Here is a 22,488-nt window from a genome sequence, read left to right as displayed (position 1 = left end):
TGCCGTTCAACCGAATACAACTATCTCTTTTACGATGAAACCGAATTTTATGGAAAGACGTATTTTATGCTTTATGCCGAGGACAGCGGGTGTTACGAGATACAAGGTGCGATTCTTCCTTCTATAGTATTTCGATCGTATCCGAGTACCGATGAACGCGCGGCAAATATATCCTTCGACGAAACACGAAAAACTAATGTTCAATTCTGACGGACAAGTTGGGCGAAGAGTAGAGTACTTCCGAAGAGGATGCCCTAGTAATTGTTCGAAGCGTGTTCTCTCAGGGGTCTTGTTCGAAGCGCATGGAATTCCAGGAGAAACGATATTCCGTAGGAGATTACGATTTTGAAGAAAAATCAGGCAAAAGACAGAACGCGTGATCCGACTGACTATAGCTCCTCGAGTTCTTTGGGATTAGAAGCCCTGAAATTGCGGGTACGTCTCACTCGCGTTCCCATACCTTTCGGTTCGTAGCGTTCGATTCGTTTCTAACGTAATTTCTATGTCTTAGGAAAATAGTAGAAGTGTCTTAAATATTGGTCGTCCGCGACGTTACCTTCTGCCGTTCTTATCTTATGCGGAGGTAAAACACGCGTAAACGCGACAAAGTAGTACGGACAGAATCGCTAGTGGTGCAAAAGTAAAAAGCTTATAAAAGTTCGATCGTTTGTCGTAGCGCCCGTTTCTAAAATTCCCCCTCTAAAAATCTCGAAGACTCGCCTTCGTCGGTTTCTCAGACGCAAACGCTTAACGTTCGTTTCCAGTGAGCTGATCGGAAAAATGGACGCTAAACGGCGCAACAAACGGACTATTTCTTCACCAATTGTATACTTATATACACGTACAATTGTTGTATCGAAGTTGAAAAGAGATGCGATTAATTTTACGATTCGAGTTAAAGTTATAAACAAACGTGACCGATCACGAGTGTTTCGAAAGTAGACCAAAGAGAGTGTGCATCGTATAGTTTAGAATGAAATCGTTTCGTGTATTCACGCGAGATTGGAGCGTTTAACATTTTCTTTTCTTTCGCGTTGCTCGATAAAAAGGAACGAGGTGTTTCGTTACACGTACACGTATCGTTTGGTAATCGAAGCGCGTTTTCTCAAAAACAATTTGCACGTTCGCGCGGACGAGAAAAACAAAGCTCCAACAAGTTACGCTAATCGATTTTTAGATTAAGAATTCGTAGAAATGAGGAAACGCGCGTATAAAAATCGACGCTTTAAATTGACACGTGTTAGAAGAAAGTCCTCCGTTTAAACTGGAACGTGTTTCACGAGAAATTTTGCCTCCTCAAGGCCACTTATCTCGCTACAAAATCACGCCGAAAACGTCGCTTCCACTTTTACGGTCTTGTCTCGTCGTGTGCCTCGACTCCGTCGTACACGTGCAAACGCGCCGTACGACGTACGACCACTAACAACGTTGGACAATTTTGCTCTTCCGGTATCAACAGTGTGACGTTATCTTCGTATTTCTTCTCGCAATTGTTCTTTCTCTGTCGTTTCTTCTCAGTGACCTTGAGCGGACAAAATCATCTGTTCCCACGACAGTCCTCCTCTTTACTTTGTTAACGATTTCATTGAAGGCATTTGCAAACCTGTCCGATGTACACGATATTGCGTCGCTCTTGTCGATGAAAATCGTGAATCGTGAATCGTGAATCGTGAATCGTGAATCGTGAATCGTGGTTTACACATCGTTAACCTGTAATTTTAATTTCCACATATAGTTCACTACCTACAACAAAAAACAGACTCGATTATAACAGACGTAGGAAACGTTACAAAATGAGATTATTCGAGCACAAAGAATATCGATACAATTAAATCTGCGCGAAAATGTGAATTTTACTTTAATACGAAATTTTACCGCGTCGAACGATTCTTCGCCGTTTCGATCAATTTTATCTGCACGTTAAACAAGCATCGAAACGATGTAAAGAAAGGAAAAAAAAAAAGAGAAGAGAAGAGAAGAGAAAAGAGAAAAAAAAGAAAAGACATTTTTCCGCAATCATATTCACCGATTTCAATTTTTTCCTTTTATTGGCGAATTTCGTATTAAATTAATCACTCTTATAATTTAAAAATATACGCCATCGCATGAGAAATATTGTAATGTATTCCACAACGAAACGAAGTTACAGATGTGTGTGTATATATATTGTATTTTGTTTAATCGAACATTCGTCGCTGTAGTTCTATGATACCGAGAACTAAAAATAATACAAATTAATATTATCGTAACAATAAACTACAATTCGAGTCGGCATTTCTTCAAGTATATAGTCGGACACACGCTGCTGGTGTTCGGAATAGTTTTTTGTTTTCCCCCTCTCTTTGAATTTCTTTCGTAGTTACGAACAGTTAATGGTCCATTTTCGTAATACTGCCGTAAAACCGGCAAAAAAAAAAAAGAAAAAAGAAGAAGTAGCTTTTGGCGAAGATAAACAACTACTTGGAACATCACGAGTAGCTCTGACAAACTTCTATTCCACATCGGAGCAGTGGTTCTCAGTGAGACTCCAAACTTCTGTATCGTCTGTTCTATTTTCCGATCTCCAAGGAGACGCGTAGAAATATATTACGACCTTTAGCGACCTTCGCTTCGAATAGTAGCCGACAAACGTAAAACTGATTCACGGCTCGATTAATAAAAAGCCCCTAATCTCGCTTAATCGATACAGCGCGATTAAATACTCTTTGCAATTTGACGTATATACATATGCACACACACGCATACATATATGCATATATATACATATTAAATTAGTTTATTAATCTTTCTTTACACAATTATTACATTTTATTTACTAGATGCTTCGAAAGAGTGCAACATAATGTAATAAGGTAAAAGAAAAAGAAAGTGGTGGTTTTGCAATGGTAACGGTGATGAATGTCAGGCAAACGAGTATAGTGTTCGAAGAATTAATATTTGTTTCCATCTCTAATCAGTTTTCCTTTTCTCTCTTTACAATAGCAGCAATGTTATTCATTAAACGCTATTATTAAAATTAATCTGCATATATTTATATATATGTAATTTAATTATATATACATATACACACACACACACACACACACACACATATATATATATATATATACATATACATATATATATATATATATGTATGTATATATATATATACATATACGTATATATTTATTTATTTATTTATTTATTTATTTATATATATAGACTTTCAGTATTTTACACGGGCTCTTCCCTACACGATTTTTCATTCACTGTATTCTTGTAGGTGTGTACTTGTGGTCGAGTAGCGTTCAAGTTTCGGAAGAATAAAAAGGAAATTAAGAACGGAATCGATCCACTGTAACTAGCGTGCGATCTGGTCGACGAGCCAGTGACTGTGCATTTAATTCCTCGCGGATGAACCTGTAGAACGATTCATCGTTGTTTTCTTTGTTACCATAAATTACTTTTTTTCTCTTTTCCCTTTTTTTTTTTTCTTTCCGTTACTTATCTCAACTGCGACTATAGACACAGATTTGGTCTATCTCGAGTATCGACCTCCTTAAAAAGATTTTCTAAGCACGTTGAATGTACATAATTGAATTGTGGATTATACAAGTTATTACTTGTCACCGTTTTGGGCATCGAGTCGAGTAACTACATTAAGACAAGACGAGAAATATTAAATCAAACTAAATCGATGAATTTATTTATTAATAATAATTACGATAAATAACCAACAATCTATATTGAAGCCGTGCGATTCAAACCTCGTATGTATTTTAGACTCTTTTTCTTTTTGTCTAGTTTCGCAGCTAGATTCGGGACCTCTTCCTTTTGTCTCTGAATTTAGCGTTTCTACCGGCCTGAAAATTCGAAAGAAGCGTTACGTAATTAATTGAACGGTCACATTTCTTAACCAATCGCTTCCTAACGTATAGGTTAGATTGTATTCGTTTATAGTACCGGTTGACGAAGATGAAGACACATCAAGCCAGCTGTACGTTGCAGGAGCACATAAATAATTAAAATCTACAGAATTACATTTTTTTGATCGCAAGTCGAACTATACACTTATGTTCATCGAGCTTCGTTCTAAGCGCGTTGCGAACAGCTCGCCTGATGTTTCACTAAATTATCCGTTACCTCACATTGGGGGGACGGGGCTGGGGGTGGGGGTTGATGAGGAGGAGGAGGAGGAGGAGGAGGAGGAGGAGGAGGAGGAGGAGGAGGAGGAGGAGGAGGAGGAGGAGGAAAAAGGTTCTAAAATAAATAACGTATTTATGCAGAGGCGTGAAAAATGTCGGAAAAGTTTCACGATCGTAAACTTGGTAGATTCTATTCTTCTTTATGGTCGTGAGAATCATTCCGAATTATATCAAAATTAGATATTCTCCTTTCAAACCAGAAGGGAAAGAAATAAATTCATGTAATTTCTTTTAGCAATGCGCAAAACATTGCTAAAATGATTAATTGTTTAAAACTTAAATTACATCATCAACATTCATAAAACTCTAAAACGAATGCTAAGACCTCTCACTCTCTTGCTTCCCCATTCTTTCCGTTCCACTCACTCAAAATTCCTTTCTCTCTTTCTCCTTCCTCTTCGTCTATCGCTTTCTCCTTCCGTTCGTCCTTTCTTTAAAAAAGGAACCAAATCGATTAGACTTCTTTTTTATCGGCAGCCTTCCTTCCTTCTATTTCTCTTGCGACGCAATGATATGTAGATGCATGGGTGGCTAGCTAGTCGCACGACATATCCCGAAGGTGCAGCTGTACAGGGTAGTCGACATTACGCGTAATGTACATATTTGTTTCTACATGCTTTTCCAGTATACATTTTTTATTTCAAGGGCCACGTATCCAGTGGAAAAGAAAAATCGTGGTTTTGTACGCCGAGTCGAACCAGCTAACTACACAGAGAAGATAATTGAAAATTTGAAGCCCCGTATGACTGATACTTCGGACATACAGCGTGCATATGGCGATGCACAGCACGAAGGTTCATAATTTAGGTTGCTTCGTGGATTACACAGCGCGTACAAATTTTGCGTATTAAACGTAGACAACAATATTTAAAACGTTTCGTTTTCGTGTCGCCGAACAATTGCACGGTAAATATTGTATGTGACTTAAAAAATAAATCGCTCCGCTAAGCTATGTAGAAGTTCGTCGCGAAGAGTAGATAATTTTGGAAACTGAAATTTCGATAAAATTTTACGAGAGATACATAATAATTGTAATATTTGTAAGAATAGTACTAGATAATAATAGCGTCGTTAATACGAGAAGGGTTAACGAATCGAATCGTCGAGGCATGACCGATAGGCACGAATATGGCTGTCTCTTCGCTGTTGTATCATGTCTCGGCAATAGAAACATCCGTTGCTATTCTCTATTTTCATAGGTTTTCTTTATAGCTGTGCTGATGTACGCGGCATATCTTGCATCGCAGAATTTATCTTACGATAGGATCGAGATAAAGATCGCGCGCGTATCTATGTCTGTTTCTCTCCATCTCTCTTTGCGCGCGCATGCATGCGTATGTATGTATTTGTATCCGACCGAAACTCTTTCTCTCTCTCTCTCTCTCTCTCTCTCTCTCTCTCTCTCTCTCTCTCTTTCTCTACGTAAAATGTTTGTTTTGCGTATTTCCCTGACCGATTGATTCGATTCTCGATCGACGATATCGGTGACAATGCTCGTTAGAATTTGAACACAATAAAAAATCTTTCTACACTGGATGTTTTTCACCTACAGGTGGTTATTTCGCTCGGGACGAAACACGGACCAGTATAATCTAATAGAATCGTTATCTTGTCATTGAATGTACGAACGATGGAAAACGCAAGTTTTCAGTCTTAGCGAGTGAAACGTCTTGCGAGCCGAGAGTGTAGCGATCATCGTTAATCATCGTAATCCTTTCATCAGTGATTTTCATCGGCACTCGTCAAGCTGATTTCGCAGTGTTTATTTCCTTTTTTTTTCCTTTCTTAACGAAATGACGCAAGCGACGTTAACGCGCTACTAGACATTATAGATTACACATTTTCAACTAGAAAACTTCGCTTGTTTTTTTTTTCTTTTTAATAGCAATTATCGTTTAAAGAGGTTACGGGCCAGTTTCCTATATATATATACATTGAATTCAAGTTGGCAATAAGGTGGCAATCAAGCGTTCGCGCGCCAGTGGAATCGTGTCCTTAGCTAACCCATTATAAGGGAATCGTTTTCCGTGTTATATGTTTAAGCGAACAAAGCTCAAAGACCACTTCGTATCGCCATTGCATTGAGTTCAATTTACAACGGGGGCTGAGGGATGGGGGGTGGAGGGTGGGTCGGGAGGGAGAGACATCCTCCTCGGAAGGTCAGGTTTTCCTTTCATCTTGCCACCGTAAGAGGCTAGCTCTAACGTGAATTCTCTCAGTTTATAACGTTAAAAAATAAAGCAGCTTAAGCCATATTCGATTGGCTGGGGTCTGTGTTCTGTGTAGTGGAAGGTGTGTTGGTGCTGACGTTATTATCACTAGAGTTACCGCTAGCCCCCGCGGCAGCACTCATGGCTTCCGATTGGCCTCCAGGATTGTCCGAAGACTCCGTATACTTCGGTATTAGGATCGAGTTCAAAGCAGGTTGAATTCGCAATTCTTGCTCTGTAAAGTCAAATAATGGCGGAAGCTCTCGCCCGTTTGGCAATCTTGTAGTCTGATCTCGCAACACGTTGAAGAATGGATGCGCGCATGCTTCCAGCGGTGTCATTCGTAACGAAGGTGTGTATTCCAAGAGACGGGCGACGAGATCCATCGCTTCCGTGGGTGTGCGTGCCCTGAAGACCTGAAATCATCACGATTACACTGTTAGCTCGATATCGTTGAAACTCTAACCTCTGTGACTAAGAAGAAACTAGCAACTCGCATGACAACACAGACCGTACGAAGTTCTGTGATAAAGCGATAAAACGATAGCAACACGTTTCGTTCAAATTCGTTGAAGTTCATACTATAAGTGTATTAGAGATTGTATTAGGTCATTGAATAAGTTCTTTCTTTTTTATGCAAAGTTTCAATCGATCGCGAATAAACGTATCTACGTATAACGGTCAAGATGGAGATTGATCGGGATGGATATCGTGTGTAGTTTATACGCAGGGAAGTGTGTGTGTTTGTGCGCGCGTGTGTGTATGTGAGTGAGTGAAAGAGAAAGAGAAAGAGAAAGAGAGAGAGAGAGAGAGAGAGAGAAACATATTATTATTGCACGATAACGATGGACAAAGGTAAACTTTATTTGCCAAAGAACTTATTTAAGAACCTTTGTTGTATTAGTAATATGAGATGCTCAATTCTGAAATTATTCCGGTGTAAAGTTTACTGATAAAATCTGGCAATGAACCAGTCATCTGTATCTACTATTCTTTAATAAAAGATATTTACATAAAAAAGAGATTTCTGCAGAAAACCATCTACACGTTCCGCATCTGATAACTGTAACAGGAACTGTACCACGAAGATACACTTGAGATACATAAAAACATAAACAATGGAACAATAAACTTAGGAATATCGGATAATCACAAGCTTCGGGTAACCTTTCGTCACTCTTACACGTTTTCAACAATGAATCAACATCGAATTTGCATACTTCTGTTTAGACACTGGAAAATACAGATTTCAATTACCACCAGAACATTAGAGTAAGTGATGCGTCAAAAGTAATCGCAACATATTGTTGTTTAAAAAAGAAAAGAAAAGAAAAGAAAAGAAAAGAAAAGAAAAGAAAAGAAAAAGAAAAAAAAAAGAAGAGAAAAGAAAAAAATAATTTTTGATTAGTAACGTTAAGATGAAGATGATTATGCGAGAGAGAAAATGGATACTACACGAGTTCGAAAAGGAGCACGCCGAGTGATTTATACGATGCAAAATCGAACGAAGGTTTCTTTTCGGTTGGTCGTCCTCCGTTCGACGGATCGATTAGCGATAATTGCATGTATCCTATATAACCGTTCGGATGCTGGAAAGTTGGTTACACTGGTTAGTACGATGGGCCAGAAAGTAAAAAGGAATGTTTGCCAGCCATATGATGTAATAAACATTGTGTTTCAACAGGGACCACTTACTCTAATCTTTTGGTGCTCCGTGGAACACTTTAGTCCACTCATTCGCTGAAGCATTAACTGTAACCACGAGTACATGTATCGATGAATGTGATTGTAACGCGGTAGGTGTAACAAAACCGTTCGGTTAGAAGGAACGAGACTCACAGAACCTTAGCCATCAACGAATCGTTTATATTTTCTCATGCAACGGTGATCAACGAGTAACCCTATTAGTTTCGTTCTGTCTCTGTCTCTGTTACGGCTGCTCTTAGTCACGAGAACGGTGAGAATGTGTATGTGAAAAACGGTAACCGGTTACAAATTGGAAAAGTACATAGATCGTTTAGAGAGCCTAAGACATATCGTGTAGACAGTAGTATCGTTATTATTGTTACGATTTCTTTTCGTATACGGTTAAAAAGTTAGATAATGGGAGGGGGGCGGGGTACCTTTTGCCAAGGATGCGACTTAATCTGTGGAAATTTGAATTCTGTGTAGTTGGGGTTCATCTCACGTATCTGATCGCGCGTCGGTGTACCGAGAACCTTGATGATCTCGACAAGCTGATCTACACCACTGTCCCCAGGGAATATCGGTTGACCGAGCAATAACTCTGCCAATACACAACCTGCGCTCCACACGTCTGTGGAGAAAACAGAATTTCTTCATTATATAATGTAAGTTTGACCGTGCCATACGTTTGCAAACGTACCAATTCTCGTAGTGTAGTCGATAGCACCAAAGATCAGTTCGGGGGCGCGATAGTAACGACTGCAAATGTAAGACACGTTAGGCTCCCCTCTAACCAGATGCTTGGCCGAGCCGAAATCACAAAGCTTCAGAACACCGGTTTCTGGGTCCAACAGTAAATTCTGTGGCTTAATGTCCCTATGACAAATCCCCAGGGAATGTATGTACGCTAGGGAACGGAATAGTTGATACATGTACAGCTGAAAAAGGAAAAAAAGAAAAAAAATAAGAAACGTAGTTTAACGTTAATTTATCCTCGAAATGAAAATCTGGCCGGTAAAGGGAGTACGGTAAATTGGCCGCTAATTTCATCGTGAATCGCATTGGAACGATCTATCTCTCGTTGATTTTTACGTATTCGAAACGTATTCGAAACGTATTCGTCGAGCGATTCTTAATGCCGAAAATTGGGAATACTATAGAACGTTTCCCTCGCGGTCTTCGTTTTCGAGAAAAATGGCTTTGAAAATCGGTGGGTAGGAACGCCATCGACCAAGAGATCTCGATGGTTCGCGAACGTCCACTGTCCACTGTCCACTGTCCACTATTCTATCTAGGGCGACACTTTCAAAGTCAGTTTCCTCGAAGGGGAAGACTCGTTCGCAAAATAATCGATTATTCCGTACAGTTTCGAATCGTGTTCGGTCATTTGAGATATCGTTGTCGCATTTGTTCGTTCACTTACCTTGATAAAACTGATCGGTATCGTTTGCTTGCTTTTGCTATAATGTCGAGCAACTTTGTACACAGTTTCGGGTATGTATTCCAGGACTAGATTGAGATAAACCTCGTCCTTCTAAAAGAAAGTTGCAAATCGATTATTACCAAACGAGCCGGCTGAATATGCTCGCAAGGTGCGTCGTCTCAAAGGCACATCGTTAAGAAGCAAATTAGGTTTCTAGCTTGGATCGTTCCGCTATAGAAAATCGATCGGTGTGAAGAACAATTGGGCAGTTACGCACGGGGTACCTTTGATTCGCGAACACACTTTTCTAGAAGATCCTCTTCTATAACTAGCGAAGCTGCGTTAGCTATTAGATTCAGAGTTCTATGTAATCGTCGACCGTTCGGAGAAGAAAACGATTATCGTTTCGGTAATTCGTCTCTCGGTATTTGTAAGCAGAACTGCCTAAATTTTCTCAAAAGGACTCTTTCAAACTACTAGGTACGCTTTTAACTTACGTCCACATGAAAAACTGGATTAGTTGCGTTTAAGATGTTCTACAAAATAACACAACGATGCCGCATGCATTAAACTAATATACGAGTACTCGGAATTAACTTATAGAGGTAATTCATTGTAAAGAGATTTGATTTTCGTTACTCGAAAGGAGGTAGATTTTTCCTAAAAGTGGGAAAAAGAAAGAAGGAGGAAGTGTCCGTTTTCCACGATACGCCGTTTGCGCAAAGATTCGCGTTGTACAGTTACGGAGCGTCTACGGAGTAGAAAACCGTGATAGAAAACAAAGGAGGCGATCGATTCCTCGTTGAAAAATCGGTAAAGGTGGAGTAATCGCGTTTTTTTCATACTTTGCTTTCGAAAACAACGGTTCCGAAGATTGGTGCGTAAAGCGTGTATCGATTGAATCTCGATCGACACCGGTAACTTCGAAATCGATCTTTTCGAAATGAAAGTGTCGCGGAAGAAAATTTCGTTCCACATTTTTCACCTACCGCTTAAAATGTGGAATTCGATCGCGTTACAAATTGCAGGACACCCGGAATAATCGTGGGGAAAAGAAAAAAGAAAAAAAGAGAAAAAGAGAAAAAGAGAAAAAGAGAAAAAGAAAAAATAGAAGAGACGACGTTGCAAAATAGAAGGAACGTAAGTGCGGAATTGAAAAACATTCGACGAATGTTTCGTAAAATCTGGCTCGATTCGCACATTGTGTAAATACGATTAAATAATTACCTTATCACCGCTAGAGTAGAAGAAATATTTTAGTTTCACGATGTTGCAGTGCTCGAGACGCCGCATGATTTGTAATTCTCGGTTCTACAAATAACACGAAAATGTAATTAATAAATATGGTATCGTCGAGATTTGTTTTTCGAATATATCTTTAATTGGGATCGCTGCGCGTATACGTACGCGCGCGCACCCGTTATTAAAATTGTAAATATCGAATGGATCGTATCGCGCGATGTAAATCTCAGCGAAGAGGTAATTTGCTTCGGAAAGGTTGAAAAAATATTTGGAGAAAGTAAACATCCCGTGTAGAGAATGTATTCTTCTCTGCGTCGATTTCGAAACGATATTCGCAATTACGCGGAAGGAATAAAATTGGCGGAAGGATAATTCGACACGGTCCTGAACCGCGATGTTCGACGCAAAGAGCGTTCCGAATCCCGAGCGGGTCCCCGCGACGAAAGGGTTCGGTGATTCGGTGATTCGGTGATTCGGTGATTCGGTGATTCGGTCCGTTTCCTCCTTACCTTGAATCGCTTGTCCTGGAGAACCTTCTTGATGGCAACCATCTCTCCCGTATCACAGAGTTTCGCTTGATACACAACGCCGAAGCTGCCATTACCGATTACTTTTGTGTCCGTGTAGGCGACTTCTTGGGGACGATCCGGACCAGCACCAGGGGTAGCCACCACGGTCGTCACTTTGCTGCCATCCTTGCCTGCATTGTACATCGCACCACCCATAGAAACAATCGAAAACCACAACGCTACAGTACAGCGAAGGTAACAAAGTACAATCGAAGGCAGGTAAGAAAAAGCTACCGGTCTCGAGCCTAAAGGAGCATCGGTTCTTTAAGGGATTATCGTAGGTAGCGCAAATGCTTCGGAAGAAACGTAGAGGAAGAGCTCCGCATCGAAGAGAAACTTGAAATATACGCGTTACGAGTAACTTTCTATTCAGTTGCTACGATACGAAAACTCGAAGGTAGATTTTGCGAATGTTTACATCCGGGAGAAGTTGTCGCGGAACGTTTCATCGAATGGCTGGTCCAAGGACAGACGAACGGGAAGAACGTTGAAACGAGTTGTACTCGAAACGGAACTAGTAGTAGGGGGTAATTGTACACGAATCGTTCCAAGTGATAAAAAATGGGCGAAATTGTTGAAGGAATCGCGTTTAGTTTCTAGCACAAACTGGTAATCGGATAGCTCGATTCGTTCGTTTAGGAAGGGGGTAAGGAACGAGGGCCCGGGCCGTATCTCGTAGGTATCTCGGACTCGGGGAGCGTTACTCGCGTACCTACTGGCTCGCACGGACGTGTTCTTAGACGCGTGTAATTCTATTGCTAGCCGCTCGAACGCGGTCCACAAGAGGGATAACCTTGATAAAATGCAACGACGGATAATACGAGGTCCGCGTTTACGGACCGGTTTTCTCATCGAACCTAAGCTGAAAATAACCTCGCGCCGCGTATATTTCACGGCTCCGATAATCCGTCGAGGGAGGTACGGACCGCGATCGAAACCGAAAATTCGTGGGGGTCGGGAAGCTGTTGGGCGATCAACGAGCTACGCTCTCGCCGCGAAACCTCCAGTTTCTACGATCTCGAAGGACCGCGGCCGGCCGGCGGTTTACCGTCGTTCGGTGGATCGACGGAACGAGGGCAGCCAACGATGAGATGCCACGTGGACCATGCTTTACTTTTCGACATTTCGCCAACATCTTCTTCGGGATAACCTTTTTCTTCTTAACGCTATGTTTCGCTTCAGTTGCGCTCAAGGTGCGCGCGCAAACCGACGTGAACTTGCCGAACGAGCCTCGATGTTTCGTTTCCGATCGATCGCAATCGGGAATTCGCTTCGGAAGAAGGACACGAACGAGAAGATTCGTCGGAATTTTCGCGAAATCTATCTTTCGTTGTCCTTTTTTTCTCGATAACGGTCGAATGCTCGAACGGTCGAACGCTCGAACGGTCGAACGGTCGAACGGTCGAACGCTCGAACGCTCGAATTTCGTCGCGGAAGGAAAAATTGCAAGAAAATTCTTTACCAGCCGAACGTTCGTGGCAAGGTTCGTTGGATCGTGGCGTCGACTCGCCCGGTGTACACCTAACCCGGTACCTGGCTACCGTCCGGATTCGAGAAGAAGCTCGCAAACGGCGAGTCGGCGAGTTGGCGAGTTGGCGAGTCGGCGAGTACGATCGAAGCGGATCGAAGCGGATCGAATCGGCCGGTCAAGATCGCGGTACGTAGCTACCGCGTATCTCGGCCCGTCCCGTGACGATCGATTTACGAGCGACGAAACGCGAAACCGTAGAGCCGACGGAGAACCGACCTTCGGACCTCGATTCTTTTTCCCTCGAATTTACGAGCATTCCGAGTAACGCGCGAAACCTCTGCGCGGATCATCGTTCGTACTCTTTGGTCGTTACTGCGGGGCAAAAGAAATCGAGCGAAAGGGAATTCGATCGGGCTTCGAATCGTTGTCGCGAACAAGGGAAAACCTCCTCCGTTTCCTTTCGCGACGATTCGCGAAACGAGCCGAGCGTTCGGAAACGTTTTCCTGGTTTCCGGTCGAGAGGAGGTCCTTAGGGACGCGCGAAGAACGAAAGTGGGTCAAACGGCGGCGATCTCTGGCAAAAGCGTCGCCGAGATTTGGATCCGAGCCGAGCGAATCCATCGTGCGGTGAAAAGTTCGGGAAACCAAGGATCCGGATGCGCGTACCCGGCGCTTCCGACGCCCACCGCTCACCGCTCACCGTTCACCGTTCACCGTTCACCGTTCACCGCTCACCGCCCGTACGCGTTTCGCGCGCATCGGAGGATCTCGACCTTTTCTCGCGGCCTGTGCGTAAACGACCATCGTGTGACATTTCACGGGTAAACGCTTTCACGGAAAAGCTGCAATCTCGTCGTCGATGCGCAAAGGACAAGGTCGAAAGTAAAAGAAGACGTATCTTCGAACAACGTGGAACGTGCCAAAAGTATATTGCACACGTTTTCGCGATCTTCGACAGACGGTAGAAGCGTTGTCGGGAAATGGAGGGAAACGCGCGGACGAATACAAAGGATAGTTGGCGTTGCTCGCGAAAGCGTTGGAAAGGTAGCAACGTCGTCGAGTAACGTTGTCTCTTCGTTTTCTCTCGTTTCGGTAGCCGCGCGATACGGCCCTGTATCGTATTCGGAGAACATCGAGGGAACGCTTTCGCAGCGAGCGTTCCTCGCGAGCGTGCGTAGTTCGATTGTGCACCAACGGAACGCTATCGAGCACGTTTCACCGTACGTATAAATATTTGAACAGTTGCAAGGAACTTTGCCGGCGTAATCTTTGCGGAAAAAAGTTGCGTCTTCCGTCGAGAATAACAATTCCGGATCGCGTCTTCCGTAACACCGTTCGGATTAGCGGTTCTCGATCGGAGACAACACTTTTTTACGCGATTCGTCCTTGGCCAATTTGCGCGTAATTATCGTACAATCCCGACGAACGCGTCTCGGGATCGAGTCGCGCGAGATATTTCTCTTCTCGAGAAGAGAAGTTCGTCGGAGTCGGGTTTCCGGACGAATTTACAAACTTTAGATTTACGCTATATCCGGAAGAAAATGTCGCGTTTTCGAAACGGTTGAGAGACCGACCGACCGACCGACCGATCGATCGTTTTCTGCTCGCGTTTACGCGGGACGAAGCGCGTAACGGAAATAAATATCGATAACGAGGGATGAATGTCACCGGGTCGCGCGTATCGGTTCTCGTCGAGCGAGCATTTTCTTTCTCGGGGACGTCGTCCGTGTTTCCAACCTCTTTCGTGGAAAAGGCGAAAACGTCGAAGAAGGAAGAAGATCGAGAATCGATCGTCGGCTCTGTCGGTGGTTTCCGAGCAGGGGCGGACGGTGGTAGGGGTGTGTATTCGTAGACGATGTAAAAATATTTACGATCGGAAACGTTCGGTTCTGCGAAAGCTCGTAAAGTACGTAAAACCGAAAGGAAAGGCTGGCCGGCCGTACGCGCGACGACTTACGTTTCTTGTTTCCCAGTCGGCGCAAGAATTTGCAGAATTTTTTGTACGCGGTATTGGCTTCCTTGGTGCTCAGCTCCATCGCGCTCTTTGCTCTCTCGTGCCTCTGTTGACCGGACGGGCAAAATTTTGGATAACGCCAATGTTGTCTCGGCTCTGACCAGTCTAGGACGGTAGCGGGCGCCATCGCGGCTCTTACGGTCGGAAGATTGGTAAAATCCGTCTTTCCGTGTTTTCGTCCGGTAGGGAAACACGCGTCTCGTTGGCGGTTCGCGCTTTCGAACTTGGACGACAGCGTCTACGTTCTTCGTCTTCTTCGGGTGTTTGCAAATATTTGGAATCCGATGGTGTTCGGAAGGTCGGCCGTCATCGATATCGATATCGATATCGATATCGATATCGGTTTCGATATCGATACCGATACCGCGTCGAGGAACACGGTACGAAACACGGGAGACGACGAGGTTTGTTCGTTTATCGTCCGAAAGACCATTGGTTCGAAGCAATTCACCGATTGTTACGCGACGATGTCACTAATCGCGCAAAAACGCCACTGCACGGCACGGCACGGCACAGGACGGCACGGCACGGCACGGCACGGCACGACACGGCACGGCGAATCGCTAACGATCGACTTTGACCCGAGGCGAACGGGACCCGCCGGGTTCCGCACCGTTCTGAAAAATCATGCCGGTATCCGTTCGGTGCGGAGCTTCCGTAACAACACCGTCGACGTCACCGTCGTAAAACGAAAAAAAAAAAAAAAAAAAAAAAAAAACCACTCGACGATCGCGAGTCGGCTTCGGGACGATATTACCGAGCACTGTGACACGCTATCCGAGTACACGGAACCGAGGAAACTTTCAATCGAAAGCCGTAGACTCGCGATTCGGGAGGGCCGATCTGCGCGCGGTTCCGATTCGCTCCGCGAACCTCCGACCGGATCGAGCGATACGGGAATTCGACCATTGGAGACCCAAGCGGAAGAATTCGCGAGGGCGTTCGATTCGAGGTTGGTTCGCGAACCTCCGATATCATCGAGCGAGACGATGTCACTTTCGGCGGTCTCTCGCGGTCGTTCGGTTCGAAGATCGCCACTGAACGCACAAGAGTCGGCTGGCTCTCGTCCTCTTCCTCGGTCGCAACGAGACCGGTGGGAACAACTCCGATCGCCCGTTGCGTTTCGATCTTCCCGAAAGGTGTCCCGGCCGTCCGCGATACGCTTCGAGCGAAGCTCTTCGATGGTCGAGCTGCGCGTCGTCGAGAGGATCGCGGCTACCTCGTCGGGGACGTTCTTCTTCCGCGGCGGCTCGGCACGCGACTAAACCGAACGCGCCGCCAATCGCCATTACCCGCCGCCGAAGAATCAGCTTCCGAGTGGGGGAATCACCGAAGGGGAGTATCGCGGACGTTGGTCGCGAAACTGACCTTCTTTTTGCTCGTTCGGCCGTTCGCTCGTGATATTTCCATTTTTTACGTTCGATCTCTATCCTTATCGGCGAACGCGACGCAAATTTTCTTTATCGAGAACGGGCGAAAAGAAATTTTGGCGCGCGCGAGCGAACGCGGCTGCGAGCGTGCCTCGTTCGCAAGGTTATCGGCGAGCAAAGAACGGAGCGAGCTTCCTCGGGAAAGCTTTTTCTTCGGTAAGGTCTTACCCACTCGTCGACGAAAGAGTCGAAGAACGTTCCGGGAAGCAACGGAGGGCTCGACCGTCGAAAAGAGTTTTACGAGAAACGCGCCACTTGGAAATATATTATTTCGTTCGCGCGCAGCAATAAACTCTTTACGATGCCACGTGACGCGAGAGGATTATTCGCGATAAAATCTATTTATAGCGGATCGCGTCGCCAATGACGGACATTACGCGTCGGATTAAGTAGAACGTGCCAGTTTTGCAAAGTAGAATTTCGCGGTAGGGTGTGTCCGCGAACGTGTACGAACTCTGCTCGGACCGTTTCCAAGTATATAGCGAGGATATCGCCACGGAAACGCCAGTTTCTAACGCTCCGATCGCGATACGAAACGATCGACGAACGAAAATCTTACTCGAGACGAAACCGCGGATAAACTCGAACGGTACGCTCGAAAATAACGATAGCTTCGCGACCTCTACCACCGATCGTTTTTCACGATTCCTTTTGCCTCCGCGAACTACCGATTCGAAGTCGACGCGCCTAGCCGTACATCGCGCCTTCTCCGAACGAACGTTTTTCTTTCCCGCCGACCCGCCGGCCTCCGGACTCCGAAGGGATCGGATCGCTCTTCACGGTTTCCTCGAGAACCTCGAATCGCTTCGAGAATCGGGATCCTCCGCGTTGTTATCTCGAAACGTTATCGCACGAATATTTCGAACTTGGAAGAGAGACGCGTAGCAGCGACAGCATCGACGATATCGGCCGTGTTTGAACGCTGGTTAGGACATTCGCTATATTTAGCCGTAACGAGGAGATAACAGTGTCTCGCCACGGCACACGGGCTACGCGTGCACGTGAGACGCGTTCGAGCCGTTGCAAATATCGCGACGTCTTTGAAAAAAACAAGATGCGCGCGAGTAACGCGGTGAACGTTGTTCGTTATTCGGTTCGGATACGTATACCGAAGGTCGGTAACGCCAGGTTCGCGGAACGTAGTACGATCGTCCAGAGAACGATCGAAACGCGCAGGAGACCACGATAACGCCTCCTGTCCTTTCCGAGCTTTAACCGCGATTCGTCGCCGTTGGCTCCATCGGTTTCCCTCGTCTCGAAATACGCGAGTGTTTTCCCACCGCGAGGAATGCCAAACGCGCGCTCGCGGGGAAACTTGCGTAGCCGAACCTACGTCTAAATACATACCTAGACTCTTCAACGATCGAACGTTTATCCCAACGGGGCTTTCCTCGATCGCTCGTTTACATACTATATTTCTTTTGTTCGCCGATCACGCGCTACCTAATTACGCTATGGACGAACAGGACCAAAGGTTCGAAAGGAACCGTTCATCGTTACCGAACATTGTTCGAGTTTAAACCGGATTGGCCGTGTATCGCGCAGGGGCGGCCTCGACCAGCTTTTACCTCGTTTTCCGTTGTTGCGCGTCGACCATCTACAATCGGCAGCAGAGAAACGACACGTGCTTCCTTTGCAACGGTTTTCGTACGTCGTTGGCGTTGCTCGGCGACGCGGTAACTCGAATGGAAGAAAAACCGATTCAATCGTTTACTTTCTTCTCTTTTCGCGAGGCTCCGCGCGTTCCAGCCGGAAGAAAAATCGGAACGCGACGATTCGCGAGCGAGCGAGCGAGCGTGCATCGGTCAACGAAAAGAGAGTCGCTGGACGCGCTGCTACACGCGGAACAAAATTTTAGGGCAGAGACGGGTTCGTTCGCGCTAATCTAGATTCGGGATAATGTCGTCATCGGGCACAGGTTGGTCGGTGCGCCTTTGGCTAGCTTCCAGGTCTCTTCGGAGAAACAAGAAAGAGCGAGCGCAGGAAACTGTGATAGATGAGCGGTTCGAACGAAGGGTATCGACGGTAATTAATCCGCGCTCGCGGTAAAAGAAATTGCTTTTCTTTTTCAAATATTCCGGAAAGTCGAGGGAAAGTCGACAACCCAGAGATTCGGCGCGGTGCGGTGCGGCGCGGCGCGGCGTATCTTTCGCACCAAGAGTCCTTGTGCTCCGAGCGGTAATGGGTAAGGAACGTTCGGAGCAAACGACGAATACCGCTCGAGGCTTACGGATCGTACGGGCGGTCGGACCTTTTAACGAACGGTCGACACTCGACGTTTTACGAACGCGTAAAAACACCTTTCCGTTACTTTGTTTTCCGCGACGCGACGCGACGAGTCTCGATATTTTCGTACCGGATCGAATACGTTCGAGAAACAGCTGTTCGAACTCGACGAGACAAATGGAACATCGGAGCGTCGGTTTTCGATCGGTGGTTCACAATTTTGGCTCGTACGTTGTACGCGTAGGTGCGTAGGTTGTCGTGGAAAATGCTCACCCTTCTACCGTACGATGTACGTAATCGCGTTTCGTTGGTCCCACCGTAAAAGAATCGTAAGCTAGGATCGCGCGCTGTGCGTTCGTTGCAACGTAAACGCTCGATAAACGAAAACGATCGAAATCTCGAGTATATATATATATATATATATGCTCGATAAGATATGTTCGTACCGATTTCGTTCGTAGAATACACGCGTCGACGATCCCGCGAACGAGTAACCCGTTACCGTTACCGTCACCGTCACCGTGATTCTTTCCAGAGAATGCGGGCGAACTCGGATCGTTCGCTGATCGGGAAAATGCTCGAAAGGCTCACGGAAATTGTGAAATCGTACGGTTCGGTTCGAAGGGAACCGACGGAACGGAAAGTAACGAACGCAAAAGTTCCGTTTCGATCTTGTCCTCGAGTCTGTTGCACTCTCCTCCGAGATGCCCCGGGGACACGTGTTTAATAATAGGCCATTACGGGCAAGAGTAAAGCGAAATTACGGTGTTTCCGCGTAATCGATAACTCGGACTCTCTCAGGGTCAACGGTGAGCGAGGCTCGTCGCAGCCACGTCGCAGCCACGTTGCAGCCACGTCGCGGCCACGTCGCGACCACGTCGCGTTCGGTAGGAACGTTCTTTGGAAGTTTCTTGGAACGAACGCAGATGCGGATGACGCGGAACGCGACACGATTGCGATCGAGAAGAACCAACGAATTTTAAAGATAAGGACACGGTGTTTACCGAGGCTCTAGGCTCCGATCCAAGTCTTTTTCGAGAACGGTGAATCCGATTCGACGATTCCGAGGAATCGTTGGTAATCGTTGGTAATCGTTGGTAATCGTTAGTAATCGTTAGGAATCGTTAGAAATGGGAAAAATAGTCCACGGTGACCGTAGCGTTCCGGAGAAGAATATTCGACGGAAGTAACCACTGTGGGAAGATTCCTTCGGATCGCGAACATCGTTCGTTGCGATATCGAACGGTACGGTTCGTCGATCGGACACGCGGTGCGTACAAAATCAAAGTTCGATCCATCGGAAGCCCGGTTGCGCGCAACGTTTACCGTGTTCTTTTACTCGAGAGACGCGAGAAGCCAGCCGTCGTTGTCGGGAACGAACGACGTTAGAATTCGTGGATGTTTTTGGTCACGATGAACGGAAGCTCGCGTCAACGGAAGTTACCTTGACGCGAGCCGACTATCGTCTACGTGACTTTTGTAACGCGTCTTTCTCTTTGATCTTTCTGCTTTCTTCCTTGTAAAACCGGTGTCCCGGATCGGTCGGTGGGCGGATCTCTTTGGTAAAAAGTTTACATTATTATTATTATTATTATTATTATTATTATTATTATTATTATTATTATTATTATTATCTTTAATCGCGCACAGCGCTCGACTTCGATTCGATGGTTTTCCATCGAAACGTTTTCGCAGAAACCCATCGAACGCGGTGAAATCGAATAATCGTCGACGATGCGAGACTTTTGAACATTCTCGCGAGTATTTTTCTTCGTTTCGCTCGTATCGCGTTTCGTTTTCGCGATAAAAATATCGTATCGAAGACGGAAGCAGCGAAACGGCAGCGTTTTCTCGATCTTTGAAACCCTGCCGTGCATCGGCTGTGAAACGAACGTTCGAGGAAACGTTGGTCGATCGGAAAATTGGCGGAAAGCGAACATCCGCGAAGCACGATGACGTCATCTTTGCGGAGAATTATCGGTTGGCTTCGATCGATAAACGTCAGAGGTGACGCCGCCGAATTTAGACGCTTTTGATCGGCGTCCAAGAGTAACTCGTCGCGTTTTCTCGCGTATTTCGTTCGGACTGGTATCTTTTCGAACGAGTTCCGAAATTCAATTCGCAGCGCGACTGTACCGGAGGAACGAGGAGAAACCGAAAGAAACGACGAACTTTCTTCGCGCGATGTAATTTTTACGAGGGAAAAGAAAAAGACGAAAGAATTTACCGCAACGATACGTTGTTCGTTCGTTCTTGAAAAATAAACGATAAAATGTGAGCGGATTGTGGCAATTTTAATAAAAGTTTTATCGGCGTAATTAAACGTTGCATCGTGTGCGACACAATTCGGTTGTTTCCTACGTTGATACTCGTCACCGAGCGATAAAACGTATTTTAATGTATTCGTAAACGCCTACTTTTACATTTTACGACTACAGAATTTTCTTTCCTTCGAACCGTGCTCGTTGGAAAATTCAAGTACGCAACCTACGTATTATTTGCGATCGCGTTTGCATTCGTCTTCGAAACGAGCATTCGTATACCGTGCGAAATACTCGTTTCTTCGTTGAAATCTCGAAACGAAGCCGAAGCTTCGATTCGCAAAGGGAAATTGAACTTTGGCGAAGCAAAGTCCAAATACGTAGAATCGAAAGGCGAAAGCTTCCCCCTGTATGATAAGCTGGATCGAAGCTTTCGGCGAACATCGAGAGAAACCGAAAGAGAAGAGAAGAGAAGAGAAGAGAAGAGAAGAGAAGAGAAGAGAAGAGAAGAGAAGAGAAGAGAAGAGAGAACATTGAAAATGAAAAATACTCCGAAAGGAAAGCGGTAGATCGGTAACCGATCGCGATAAATTCGTAAAAGGAACGAAACGTTAGTGGAGCAGAGAAATCGCGGCGTTTACGACGATTTATTCTTTTCTCTCGATCGCGTCGCTGGCCAGCAGCGGAACACTGGCAAAAATGGCGATAACGCCATGACTATTAATAGAACGAACCAGTTGTTTTCCCCGCGGCTATGCTCGCAAAAATAGCTCGCGTTCCTCTCGAAATCGTGTAACGACGTTCCGTACGAATAATCGTCGTTCGAAATACCATCGCGAACACGCGACACGCGACACGCGACACGCGACACCCTCTCGAACGCCTCGAGCGAAGAAGAAGCTCTCCGATACGAGGATCGTTGCCTCGACATTTCCCGAAAAGTAATTTGAAATCTGCCGCGGATACCGTAGCACGGAGCAATTCGGGGAGAATAATATACGCGGCAAAAATGAGCTCGATTTTCTTTCGACGCGTGCCGATCCGTCGATTCGAACGCTCGCGTTTCTCGAAGCTGGGTCGGTCAGGGTCGCGGGACTATTCTCCGAATAGCATCGTCGTCGAACCAAACGACGAGAGATTCGTCGCGATACGATGCACTTGAACGTTTACCTTTACTTTTTCGTAAAACGACAGCGATCGAAATTCGTTGATCGCGCACGTGCTCGCGATTAGCGTACAAGATCGCCGAGACTCTCGCCGCGAATTGGCGAATTTCCCTCGAGATGGGAGGTTCCTTTCGAAGAAATCAGGGTTTCGCGTGTCCTCCGAATTAGCGGGCATACGCACCGATCGAATCGAAACGGAAATAAGAAAGAAGGAACGAGTCTACTTTACCGACCAAGAATTCTATCGATCGAAAACAACGCGAGAGCGAGACCGAGAGAAGAGCCTCGGTTCGAGAAATCAGCAGCAGAGATCGCTATCGTACGAGCCGCTAATCGCTCCCCGTACAACGGAGGTGCGTTAATTGCGTTAACGCGGGTGTCGGTTATTCGCGCGTACCGGGAAAACAATGCTCGTTGGCAATTTTGCGAGCGCGAATGTTCGTCTTCCCTCCAAGACCGATCTTTTTCGCTTTCGTTTCGTTGCGTTGCGCGAAACGCGGTTACGAATACGCGTCGATCCGATACGATACGGGACGATGACCGATAATCGTACGCTCGAATTTCAATTGTTTCGCGTCACCGTCGAACGATCCGCGATCCGAT

The 22,488-nt window shown here is 45.5% G+C and overlaps 1 protein-coding gene across 7 annotated transcripts in view; it reads right to left on the bottom strand.

Moving 5' to 3' along the window:
* Nucleotides 1-2,021: 2,021 nt before the first annotated feature.
* LOC143149337 (protein kinase shaggy) overlaps nucleotides 2,022-22,488 on the bottom strand; it is a 31,642-nt gene continuing 11,175 nt past the window's right edge. For 2 of the 7 annotated variants that reach the window (XM_076316627.1, XM_076316628.1), the window contains exons 2-8: nucleotides 11,258-11,448; nucleotides 10,734-10,817; nucleotides 9,507-9,617; nucleotides 8,784-9,021; nucleotides 8,521-8,714; nucleotides 7,410-7,472; nucleotides 4,410-6,813 (exon numbers count right to left, since the gene is read on the bottom strand). In XM_076316627.1, coding sequence (XP_076172742.1) covers nucleotides 6,433-6,813; nucleotides 7,410-7,472; nucleotides 8,521-8,714; nucleotides 8,784-9,021; nucleotides 9,507-9,617; nucleotides 10,734-10,817; nucleotides 11,258-11,448 — 1,262 coding nt within the window. In that variant the 3' untranslated portion in view covers nucleotides 4,410-6,432. Of the gene's footprint in view, nucleotides 3,846-4,409; nucleotides 6,814-7,409; nucleotides 7,473-8,520; nucleotides 8,715-8,783; nucleotides 9,022-9,506; nucleotides 9,618-10,733; nucleotides 10,818-11,257; nucleotides 11,470-14,745; nucleotides 18,687-22,488 lie in introns of those variants that run through there. The other 5 variants (XM_076316625.1, XM_076316623.1, XM_076316626.1 and 2 more) reach the window with 5 other exon arrangements.

The sequence above is a fragment of the Ptiloglossa arizonensis genome, chromosome 7 (genome assembly GCF_051014685.1).
Source record: "Ptiloglossa arizonensis isolate GNS036 chromosome 7, iyPtiAriz1_principal, whole genome shotgun sequence".
Lineage (NCBI taxonomy): Eukaryota > Metazoa > Arthropoda > Insecta > Hymenoptera > Colletidae > Ptiloglossa > Ptiloglossa arizonensis.
Note: the sequence above shows the minus strand (reverse complement) of the source record. Positions and strands in the feature narration are given on the sequence as shown.